Here is a 12,500-nt window from a genome sequence, read left to right on the forward strand (position 1 = left end):
TTTGTTCATTTCTGATTATTTTTTCACCTGGAGATCCAGACTCCATTTTCAACACGGCCTTTTTTTAATTCAATCTTTACTCTAATTGCAGCGAGTGTTTTCCGATATTATTTCCGCCTGGAGACCCGGACTTTCGTGGAACATGCATGGAGTTTGTTCGGTCTCAACCAAAGAACGACAGTGCTGGAAACATGATTTGTGAGTGCACCTAGAAATGTGTTAGGAGTTATTGTGGCGGAATAGTTGTACTGACTTGGCGTGTATTCAAATAAGGTTGTGAATATGATAATGCAGGATGTGCATTTATTGAAAGAAACGATTGCATGTATTCAAATATGGGTATGCATTATTATGGTCAATCAAGTTTCTTTTTCTTAAGCTAATGAAGCAGTGCGTCTTTAACCGGGTGTCTATAATTATCCACTTTTATTTGCTTCATCTGAAGTGAATTCATACGCCTTGAAATCACGAAATATGAAACGGCGTTCCATTTTTGCATGACCTTGAAACTGAAAAATAATGCTTTGAACAAAAGACCGAAGCAAAAACTTAGGGCGTCTTTTTGACTTTGCAAAATGTATTGAAAAATAACAAATGAAAAGCTGAGAAAATAGCCATTTGAAACCGGGATTACGTTTTGTATTGGTCGATTAATCAATATTATATAACAATAAAAACTGGATTCACCATACTATTTGATACGATACACTCATAAACATACACAATAAACAATAAACATTTTGACTTCGAGGTCTTCTTTAATAAATGTTGGGTACTTTTGTTTTGACCAATGACTTTCTGATCACGTCGTACATAAATTAAGGCTGCCATTTATTGAGGCCAAAGTTGATTTTGCCAAGACATCGCAATGTCTGTTTTCTATCTTAAATTCAATGCCAAAGCTTTGTGCAGCGAGCTTCGTGAAGAAGGCTTCGCGAAGTAGACTCCGCCCAATTAATATCATCTTTTTTTTTCTTTATTTGGTGTTTAACGTCGTTTTCAACCGTTCAAGGTTATATCGCGACGGGAATTAATATCATACATATCATGTCTGCCTCAAATGGTTTACAGAACGATTTAAATCTTCTCATGAAAAAAACAGTTCTTACCTTATGGAACACACTTGCAATAGCATTTAATAGCATTAAATGACACAGTTCGTGTGAATTTAGTTTGCGTAAACCACACACCAGTTTTCGTGGTTTATCTAACCACTGAGCCATCGTGGACTTGTGTGATCCACTTTCCTTTTTTTCACAATTTAGTCGTCAGTTTGTGATTTTAATGCGACTCGCTGTATCTGCAATAGCACGTTATTGTGTACCTCTGAATCTAAAATGCAACAAACGGCTGCGAGTCACACGAACTTATCGGCGGCGGTTGACTTCAAAGAAGCAAGCGCTATGCAGAAAATTCGTCTGCTTGGGCAAACACGACCTTGCGTGACCTGCTAAGAGCTCCCTTTTTTTAAACTTTCAAAACTTCGAATTGTACTGATCTTGTCTTGATGAAAAAAACACCTTTTATGATTTAAGAATGTTTGTGTAACAAGCTGTCAATTTATTATTTAGATTTTAAAAGTTAGGTCTAGCGCCATAACGAGGCTTACGATATGTCTGGATAGAAATCCGGCTGTCCATGCAAACATAAATTCTTTGAAAAATACTCGCTCTATATGGAGGGCACCTAGGGTGTTCTCCAGCGGTGAGTGTTTAAACGAAAGGGTGTTTGTACTGTGTGTAAAAGCCTGTCAGTGTCTGTGACCAGAAACTGATGGTTTACGTGAAGCTGAGTGTGCCTTTAACAAAGCGACGACCCCTGTTGCAGCTCCCCGTGAAAACGAGAACCTGATCACCTCTTTCATTGACGCTTCCACGGTGTACGGAAGCACTCAAGAGAGACAGGATGAGCTGAGAGATCCTGTCAAAAGTAGGTACAGCAATCCTTCAAATGGAAAAGTAGATGTGGGAAAGTAAAGAGAAAGAAAAGAAGAAATGGAGACAATGATTGGAAGGACGTAAAGTAAGGAAATAAAAGAAACAAAAGATCGGAAAAAAACATACATACAGAGAAAAACAGACATACGAACCAAAAAGGCGAGGGGGTGGGGGTGGGGGGAGGGGTGGCAAACAGATAAAAGAGAGAGAGAGAGAGAGAGAGAGAGACAGACAGACAGACAGACAGACAGATAGACAGACAGACAGACAGACAGACAGATAGACAGACAGACAGAGACAGACACAGAGAGACACAGAGGAAGACACAGAGAGAACTCGAACTCGAACTCGAAAACTTTATTACTGGGGGATGTTAGCATTAGCATATGGTCCTTTCGTACAGCTAGTCCCTACTATAATACACACATGAAACGAAGAACAAGTATGAAGAATAACAAAACATAAATCAAAATAAAGCACAATCATGTACGGAAAAAAGACAGAGAGACAGAGCGAGATGGGGGAGGGGGGGGGACGAGAGAGAGAGACGGAGCAAATCCACAAGCACAAACCGATTTATATATAAACATGGCCTTCCGCTTAGCACACATCAACCTCCCTAAATGCACACTTTCCTTCTCGAAATAATTATGTACGATGGTGACAGGGTACTTGCTGAGAACAACACGAGACAACTTTCCTCCTGATAACGGCATCGACGACTGCGTTAAACGGGACGCCAACGACATCTGCTTCTTAGCAGGTGAGATTTGAATACACAATCCTTAGCATTGCAACTATTAGCCCTAATTATGCAGTTGTTTCCCTTTATTCACAAGCGTGGTACCTATGCGCTTTCGTGGTTCCATGTCTTCTGTAGTCATGCCCAGTGATATACTTCCTAGTAGAAGGCTTCCAAATGGTTCCGGAATAAAATACAGTTGCACCGTTTCCTTGCTTTTCCTTAGCGTTGTTAGTTTGTCCGCCATACGGACCCAATTAATTAACAAGTCGCGTAAGGCGAAAATACAACATTTAGTCAAGTAGCTGTCGAACTCACAGAATGAAACTGAACGCAATGCAACGCAGCAAGACCGTATACTCGTAGCATCGTCACTCCACCGCCCGTGGCAAAGGCAGTGAAATTGACAAGAAGAGCGGGGTATTCGTTGCGCTGAGAAGGATAGCACGCTTTTCTGTACCTCTCTTCGTTTTAACTTTCTGAGCGTGTTTTTAATCCAAACATATCATATCTATATGTTTTTGGAATCAGGAACCGACAAGGAATAAGATGAAAGTGTTTTTAAATTGATTTCGAAAAAGAAATTTTGATCATAATTTTTATATATTTAATTTTCAGAGCTTGTTTTTCATCCAAATATTATTTATATGTTTTTGGAATCAGAAAATGATGGAGAATAAGATGAACGTAACTTTGGATCGTTTTATAAAATAAATATTTTTTTTACAATTTTCAGCTTTTTAATGACCAAAGTCATCAATTAATTTTTAAGCCACCAAGCTGAAATGCAATACCGAAGTCCGGGCTTTGTTGGAGATTACTTGACCAAAATTTCAACCAATTTGGTTGAAAAATGAGGGCGTGACAGTGCCGCCTCAACTTTCACGAAAAGCCGGATATGACGTCATCAAAGACATTTATCGAAAAAATGAAAAAAACGTCCGGGGATATCTTACCCAGGAACTCTCATGTCAAATTTCATAAAGATCGGTCCAGTAGTTTAGTCTGAATCGCTCTACACACACACACACACACGCACAGACACACACACATACACCACGACCCTCGTCTCGATTCCCCCCTCGATGTTAAAACATTTAGTCATAACTTGACTAAATGTAAAAACATTATAGGCATGTCAACGATGTGGCTAACCATCTCAGATCTACATAAGCTTTAACTCGGGGTGTCTTATCCTCAACTTGGACACATACCGAGGATGTACATCCTGAATGCGTCCTGTGCAGCAGAGTGGACATGTTCTCTTTGAAAAGCTACTAGAGTATCAATGTGCGAAATCAGTTGATAGAGTTGCGCTCAATAAATACAGCAGAGCTGTATATGAGTTTTATTTTTCTAATTTTTCTTTTTCATTTTTTACATTTAGTCAAGTTTTGACTAAATGTTTTAACATAGAGGGGGAATCGAGACGAGGGTCGTGGTGTATGTGTGTGTGCGTGTGTCTGTGTGTGTGTGTGTGTGTGTGTGTGTGTGTGTGTGTGTGTGTGTGTGTGTGTGTGTGTGTGTGTGTATGTGGAGGGCCCCAAAGGGTTTAAAATCGTGATCGTGATTGGCGTTTTTGGATCTTTCTGTGACCGTGATTGCCGAAATTTCCATTTCTGTGATCGTGATGAGACTTTGCCCGTGATCCGTGATGACAAAAACATCAAGTCTCGTGATCGTGATCGTCATTTTTTTTCGTGATCGTGATGGGCATTATTGCAAAGCATTTTATTTTCAACGTACATTTTTCACAGCTGCATCACTCTATGATCCTCTATTTGTCAAGGAGCCAATCTCGATTGAAGGGAAGCAACAACACATTCAGAAATATGATTTTGACAGCGATTGCTTCACTTTAAGAGAACCAATCACACAAAAAAGAGATCCAATCAGAAGGCAAATTGCAAAAGTCTGCCAAACTTCATCCAATGGAAGGGCTTCGTGCAAAAGTTTTGAGTGCATTCAGTCAAATTCGAATTCGAAGATCAAAAATGGCGTGCAGCGGTACTGTCATCGAACTTCTGTTATATTTTGTGGATTCAACCCAGACCAAAGCAGGCGGCGAGAATGCCTTCCTTGGTGGAAAGGTCATTACAGCCCTGAAAATGATGCCCAGATTGCACCAGATTGCACAGATTTTAACCGTTTTTTGAAAAAAATTCAGGGGGCGCATGCCCCCGGACCCCTCTACTTACCTCGCCTGCTTCGCAGGCTCAGGCCACTGGCACTGCGCGCTTCTTTCAGGTAAAACCATTTTTGGCCTGTAGCATTCCTGTTAGATTTTCAAGGCCATGAAACCAGGCGATGGTGTACCTCAAATTGTATGGCAAAGTTAAAAATAAAGAACCCATCACACATACATGTACTTTAAACGCACAGTAAGCCTCCCGTAAACCATCACAGAGCTCCCCGAGCGTCTACAAACAGTACAAGCATACTTCCATTTAAACGCTCACCGAACGGGAACATCCTGGCTGCTTTCTGTCGAGCGTGAGAAATTTTCAAAGAATTTATTTTCGTGGACTTGGCCCTTTACAACAATGGCGCCTCGTTTTGGTGCTGGACGGCTGTTATGAATATCCCGGAAATCACGTCCGGACAGTAAGCCTCCCGTAAACCATCACAGATACTGTCAGGCTTTTACACACAGTACAAACACCCTTCCATTTGAACGCTCACCAAACGGGAACATCCTAGGTGCCCTACGTAAAGAGCAAGCAATTTTTAAAGAATTGATTTTGCAGATTGTCTCGAACACTTTTTGGACCCATCCTGAACTCAGGTCAAAAATGAGTTACTTCCCTTAAACAGGCGATAGCCGTGGATCGATGATAATCAGAAAGTTTTTGGACCGTGTTGCGTTTTTGCGCTAGACCTAACTTTTAAAATCTAAATAATAAATTGACAGCGTGTTTTCATCAAGACAAGATCAGTGCAATTCGAAGTTGTGAAAGTTTGAAAAAAGAAAAGCCCGGAAGCAGGGTCACACAAGGGTCGAAGCAGACGACGGTTTATGCGGCATATCGCCGTTCCTCTCAACAGTCAAAAGCCATCGCTAGAGTTCTTGTGAACCACAGCCGTTTGTTTCGTGCATAAAAACGTGCTATTGTAGATAAGCTGACATCGAGTCGCATTCAAATGACTAACTGAAGACTACATTGTGAAAAAGGGAAACTGGATCAAACGGGTTCACGATGGCTCAGGGGTAAGATAAACCACGCAAAAATAAATTCTTTGAAAATTCGCTCTTTACGGAGGATGTTCTCAATCGGTCAGTGTTTAAATGAAAGGGTGTATGTACTGTGTGTAAAAGCCTGACCGTATCTGTGATGGTTTACGGGAGGCTTACTGTGCCTTTAATTTCAATCCACCCAATAGTTTTTGAGAAAATGGGTTTACAAGATTTAGCTCTGGAAATGTGAAATTGTGCAAGTATATATTCATGTGTGTGAGTGAGGGTGTGGGAGTTGAATGTGTATGAGTGTAGAGAGAGAGAGAGAGAGAGAGAGAGAGAGAGAGAGAGAGAGAGAGAGAGAGAGAGAGAGAGAGAGAGAGAGAGACAGACAGACAGACAGACAGAGACAGAGAGACAGAGAAAACAATGAAAACAACATTCTTGTTACTGATTACAAATCATGATATGTATTTCTATGTGTGTATGAAAGAGAATTAAAAAAATAATAATAAAAAAGTGCAACAGTTCTCACTTTGTGTTGAATAAACAATAGATCCAGAGGAACGAATTACTGTGTGGTTGTGTTTACTTTGACACGTGCTTTCTGTACATGCAACTTTTACCGTGACCGTGATTTGCCACAGGTGTTCGTGATCGTGAAAACAAAAATCAAGGTAACTGTGATCGTGAAAGCTAAAATTTCCCTTCCCGTGATCGTGATGATACCCCCCCCCCTTTGGGGCCCTCTATGTGTGTGTGTGTGTGTGTGTGTGTGTGCGTGTGTGTGTGTAGAGCGATTCAGAGTAAACTACTGGACCGATCTTTATGAAATTTGACATGAGAGTTCCTGGGTATGATATCCCCGGATGTTTTTTCTTTTTTTCGATAAATGTCTTTGATGACGTCATATCCGGCTTTTTGTAAAAGTTGAGGCGGCACTGTCACACCCTCATTTTTCAATCAAATTTATTGAAATTTTGGCCAAGCAATCTTCGACAAAGGCCGGACTTCGGTATTGCATTTCAGCTTGGTGGCTTAAAAATGAATTAATGACTTTGGTCATTAAAAATCTGAAAATTGTAAAAAATATATTTTTTTTATAAAACGATCCAGATTTACGTTCATCTTATTCTTCATCATTTTCTGATTCCAAAAACATATAAATATGTTATATTTGGATTAAAAACAAGCTCTGAAAATTAAAAAAATTAAAAATTATGATCAAAATTAAATTTTTGAAATCAATTTAAAAACACTTTCATCTTATTTCTTGTCGGTTCCTGATTCCAAAAACATATAGATATGATATGTTTAGATTAAAAACACGCTCACAAAGTTAAAACGAAGAGAGGTACAGTAAAGCGTGCAATGAAGCACAGCGCAACCGCGCCAAACAGGCTCGTCACTTTCACTGCCTTTTGCACTAGCGGCGGACTACGTTCAATTTCATTCTGTGAGTTCCACAGCTTGACTAAATGTAGTAATTTCGCCTTACGCGACTTGTTTTTACATTTGGTTTAAACAAAACTTTATTCAATTTTAATCATGACAAGAACAATGCATGGATGATTACATACTCAAGCATATAATGCTTATTTTAAGCAATCATAGTAATTACAAAACAAAGGTTAGCATGATGGCGGAATAAATTTATTAGCTCATTTCAGGAAACGAAAAAGAAAAAAAGAAAAAAAAAAGAAGACAAAACAGATACACAAACAAGCAGAAAATGGGAAGGGGTTGGTGATACAGGAGGTGGGGAAAGGGCAGCTAGCCAGTAGCTAGCTTAAGGGAAAAAGAAGAAGAAGAAGAAGACTTGGAGCGCCAATATTTGAGGAGAATTTTCAATTGTAATAAGTGCACATAAGACACTCGCACAAAGTTAATGCGTATTGTGATCAGAGGAAAAGTCACTACATTGCGCATAAATCGAGACATAATTAATAAGTCGGAAAACAACAAAAGAACATGAGAGAGGTTATGGGGAAAAATTTGTCAGGCAGCATGTCGCATGACAGTGTCTAATAAATGTAATGAGTGAAATATAGAGGCTCATGTACGGAACCTGCCCGTCTGTCTAATATAGTCCTGTACAGTTATGAATATGGTCTGGTTGACATTTCGTGAATATTGCGGGATGCCTTTCAGTAATATTTCGATATACTTATAATCATTTGTCAAATTATCAATGGACAATAATCTTATATCTCTATACAAGGGACAATGCAATAAGTAATGTTCAGCAGTCTCGCTGGGATAACCACACTCGCATTGAGGGCAATCCTTAAGGTGCCGCTTACATAAATCAAAATTCAAATCACTCATACCAATACGCAATCTGCAATGATGTACTTGTTCAAATCTTTCTCCAAAATAATAATGGCATGGTACTTTAAAATCAGCATTTAACAAATAATGTTTGAACTCGCTCAAGGAGGTGGTCATTTTAACGTTATCTGGTAAGGTGTTCCATAGTACAGTCGTTTTGGGGATAAAAGAGTTGCGGAATAATTCGGTTCTATGTGGAGGCACGTGTCTTTCTAATGGTCTTCGTCTATGATACGGATTAATGTCAACTACAAGAGGGGGCAATACATTTACTAAGTACTGGGGGCATTTGTTATGTATCATCTTATGAAAAACAATTAATTTATGTCTTTTCCTTCGTTCTTCAAGGCTACATAGCCCACTTTCCTCATACAGCTTTGCATGGCTAGTGCCCTTAACTCCACCTATTATAATTCGTAGGGCTTCTAAGTGTAATTTTTCTAATGCATCTGCCATTATCTTAGTGCAATTATCCCAAACAACATCTGCATAGTCGAAATGGGGTAAAATAAAAGACTTGTACATTATTTCCAAACTTTTTCGACTTAATCTATATTTATAAAATCGTAAACAATTTATCAGTAAATTCGCTTTTTTAACTATACTTTGGATATGGGCATCCCACTTGCAGGTGCTCTGTAAAATCACTCCAAGGTGTTTGTGTTGATCTACTTTTTGTTTTTACATTTAGTCAAGTTTTGACTAAATGTTTTAACGTAGGGGGGGAATCGAGACGAGGATGTGGTGTATGTGTGTGTGTGTGTGTGTGTGTGTGTGTGTGTGTGTGTGTGTGTGTGTATGTGTGTGTGTGTGTGTGTGTGTGTGTGTGTGTGTGTATGTGTGTGTGTGTGTGTGTGTGTGTGTGTGTGTGTGTATGTGTGTGAGGGTGGGTGGGTTGTGTGTGTGAGTGTGTGAGTGTACGTGTGTGTGTGCGTCTGTGCGTGTTTGTGTGTAGAGCGATTCAGAGTAAACTACTGGACCAATCTTTATGAAATTGTACATGAGAGTTCCTGGGAATGATATCCCCGGACATGTTTTTCTTTTTTTCGATAAATGTCTTTGATGACGTCATATCCGGCTTTTTGTAAAAGTTGAGGCGGCACTGTCACACCCTCATTTTTCAATCAAATTTATTGAAATTTTGGCCAAGCAATCTTCGACGAAGGCCGGACTTCTGTATTGCATTTCAGCTTGGTGGCTTAAAAATGAATTAATGACTTTGGTCATTAAAAATCTGAAAATTGTAAAAAAAAAAAATATATATTATAAAACGGTCCAAATTTACGTTCATCTTGTTCTTTATCATGTTCTGATTCCAAAAACATATAAATATGTTATATTTGGATTAAAAACAAGCTCTGAAAATTAAAAATATAAAAAATTATGATCAAAATTAACTTTCCGAAATCGATTTAAAAACAATTTCATCTTATTCCTTGTCGGTTCCTGATTCTAAAAACATATATATAAATGATATGTTTGGATTAAAAACACGCTCAGAAAGTTAAAACGAAGAGAGGTACAGTAAAGCGTGCTATGAAGCACAGCGCAACAGCTACCGCGCCAAACAGGCTCGTCACTTTCACTGCCTTTTGCACTAGCGGCGGACTACGTTCAGTTTCATTCTGTGAGTTCCACAGCTTGACTAAATGTAGTAATTTCGCCTTACGCGACTTGTTAATTTTGCAGGGGACGACCGAGTAAATGAACTACCCAGTCTAACCCTGATGCACACCATCTTCGTCCGCTACCACAACCTCCTGGCCAAAGATCTCAAACACTGCAGACCTGACGCGACTGACGAGCTCATCTTCCAGCAAGCACGTGCAATCGTGGGTGCTGTCATGCAGAACATTCTCTACGCGGAGTGGCTCCCCATCGTGCTGGGGCCCAGCGTGCGGTCCCGCTACGGCCTGGATTTGAACCCCAACTGGCGCACCCGCCACATCCCTGACATGGACCCCAGCATTTTTTCTGCTTTCTCTACGGCTGTCTTCAGGTTGGTTGACTTACTTATACAGTGGGACTTGTCTACAACGACCAACCAAAGGACCGACTGAAAGTGGTCTTTATGGACAGGTGGTGACTGTAAAAAGGCGAATTTTACAGAGAAAAAAAACACGTCGGGGACCCTTTGGGGTGGTCTTTTTGGACAGGTAGTCGTTCACAAGAGGTGGTCGCTCCGGCAGGGTCGACAGTAGTTAAACCTGTGATGTGAGGCCCCTCTTATGTGCGGACAACTCCCATGAAAGGACACCTTGTGGAGTCCCTTTGTCTATTATCCTGACCAAAGTATACTTGTCCCGAGGGAAAGGAGGGGGGGGGGGGGGGTGGGGTGGTCGTATATTAGGGCCTGCATGGTGATACTTGATTCTTGAAAGAGTAGTACTAATGCATTCTCGGAAGTTATCGTGTTTTCGTATTTTAGGCCTGCAACATAATAACTTACTCTTTAGCACACATTTTGTTCCTACTCTTCAGCATACATTTTGTTCCCTTGTCCAGAAAGTTCATCTTGGAATTAGTCCCACAGTGTGAAGGATCCTTTGATCCCACGTACACGCCTGGAGAGAGCTGTGGTGAGTGACATGATGAGTGTAATGAGAAGAAAGCTGTATTCAACTGATCTCTTGAGTGAATTACTCGGTTGCTGACTAAAACCATGACTCACCGAACAACTAACTGAGAAACTCGTTTGCTAACTGATAAGCTCCCATTTTAACCCGTGCACCTCGAGTCTTACTTTCTTACTTACCTCCCTTCAGTTATAAATGGGGGCGTGACTTTTGCTAGCTGTCTAACTGACAAACTTCCACTTACTCACACACTCGCCCATTCACTCACTCACTCACCACTCACTCACCACTCACTCGCTCATTGACTGACTCCCTGACTGACTGACTAACTCGCTCACTGACTCCATGCAATGCCCAGCAAACTGATTATCTCCCATTTTAACCCGTGCACCTCGAGTCTTACTTTCTTACTTACCGTGACTATTGCTGGCTGACAAACTGACCGACTGAAAAAACGTCCACTTACTCACACCCTAACACACTCTCTCACTCACTCATTTACTCACCTATCCACTCACTCACCTACCCACTCACCACTCACACACTCACTCACTTGCTCACTTACTGACTGACTCACTTACTGACTGACTAACTCGCTCACTGACTCCATGCACTACCCAGCAAACTGTCCCATTGCTGGGAAACTTGGGTTGCTTCCTCCCAGTAGAAGTTAAGCTAGCAGCAACAAGAGTCGCTCTAGCTAGGTATGTACCTGTTTACGTGTAATCAGTTCCCTGCACGTGGGGCAGAATGACCAAGTTCCTTGACGTGACACTGTGTTGACACGATGGTGGTACATGGATAACCTCTCTGAATCTGCGCATGTTGGGTAGCAAACGTTTTTATATTTAGTCAAGTTTTGACTAAATATTTTAACATCGAGGGGGAATCGAAACGAGGGTCGTGGTGTATGTGCGTGTGTGTGTGCGTGTGTGTGTGTGTCTGTGTGTGTGTGTGTGTGTGTGTGTAGAGCGATTCAGACTAAACTACTGGACCGATCTTTATGAAATTTGACATGAGAGTTCCTGGGTATGAAATCCCCATACGTTTTTTTCATTTTTTTGATAAATGTCTTTGATGACGTCATATCCGGCTTTTCGTGAAAGTTGAGGCGGCACTGTCACGCCCTCATTTTTCAACCAAATTGGTTGAAATTTTGGTCAAGTACTCTTTGACGAAGCCCGGGGTTCGGTATTGCATTTCAGCTTGGTGGCTTAAAAATTAATTAATGACTTTGGTCATTAAAAATCGGAAAATTGTAAAAAAAAAATAAAAATTTATAAAACGATCCAAATTTACGTTTATCTTATTCTCCATCATTTGCTGATTCCAAAAACATATAAATATGTTATATTCGGATTAAAAACAAGCTCTGAAAATTAAATATATAAAAATTATTATCAATTTTTTTTTTCGAAATCAATTTAAAAACACTTTCATCTTATTCCTTGTCGGTTCCTGATTCCAAAAATATATAGATATGATATGTTTGGATTAAAAACACGCTCAGAAAGTTAAAACGAAGAGAGGTACAGAAAAGCGTGCTATCCTTCTCAGCGCAACGAATACCCCGCTCTTCTTGTCAATTCCACGTGCACTGCCTTTGCCACGGGCGGTGGAGTGACGATGCTACGAGTATACGGTCTTGCTGCGTTGCGTTGCGTTCAGTTTCATTCTGTGAGTTCGACAGCTACTTGACTAAATATTGTATTTTCGCCTTACGCGACTTGTTGTTAATA

The 12,500-nt window shown here is 40.3% G+C and overlaps 1 protein-coding gene across 1 annotated transcript in view; it reads left to right on the forward strand.

The window, feature by feature from the left end:
* LOC138978366 (chorion peroxidase-like) overlaps positions 1 to 12,500 on the forward strand; it is a 30,557-nt gene that overhangs the window by 8,497 nt on the left and 9,560 nt on the right. The window contains exons 7-10 of the mRNA XM_070351087.1: positions 92 to 198; positions 1,828 to 1,929; positions 2,605 to 2,700; positions 9,875 to 10,184. Coding sequence (XP_070207188.1) covers positions 92 to 198; positions 1,828 to 1,929; positions 2,605 to 2,700; positions 9,875 to 10,184 — 615 coding nt within the window. The remainder of the gene's footprint in view (positions 1 to 91; positions 199 to 1,827; positions 1,930 to 2,604; positions 2,701 to 9,874; positions 10,185 to 12,500) is intronic.

This window comes from Littorina saxatilis, linkage group LG10 (assembly GCF_037325665.1).
Source record: "Littorina saxatilis isolate snail1 linkage group LG10, US_GU_Lsax_2.0, whole genome shotgun sequence".
NCBI classification, from domain to species: domain Eukaryota; kingdom Metazoa; phylum Mollusca; class Gastropoda; order Littorinimorpha; family Littorinidae; genus Littorina; species Littorina saxatilis.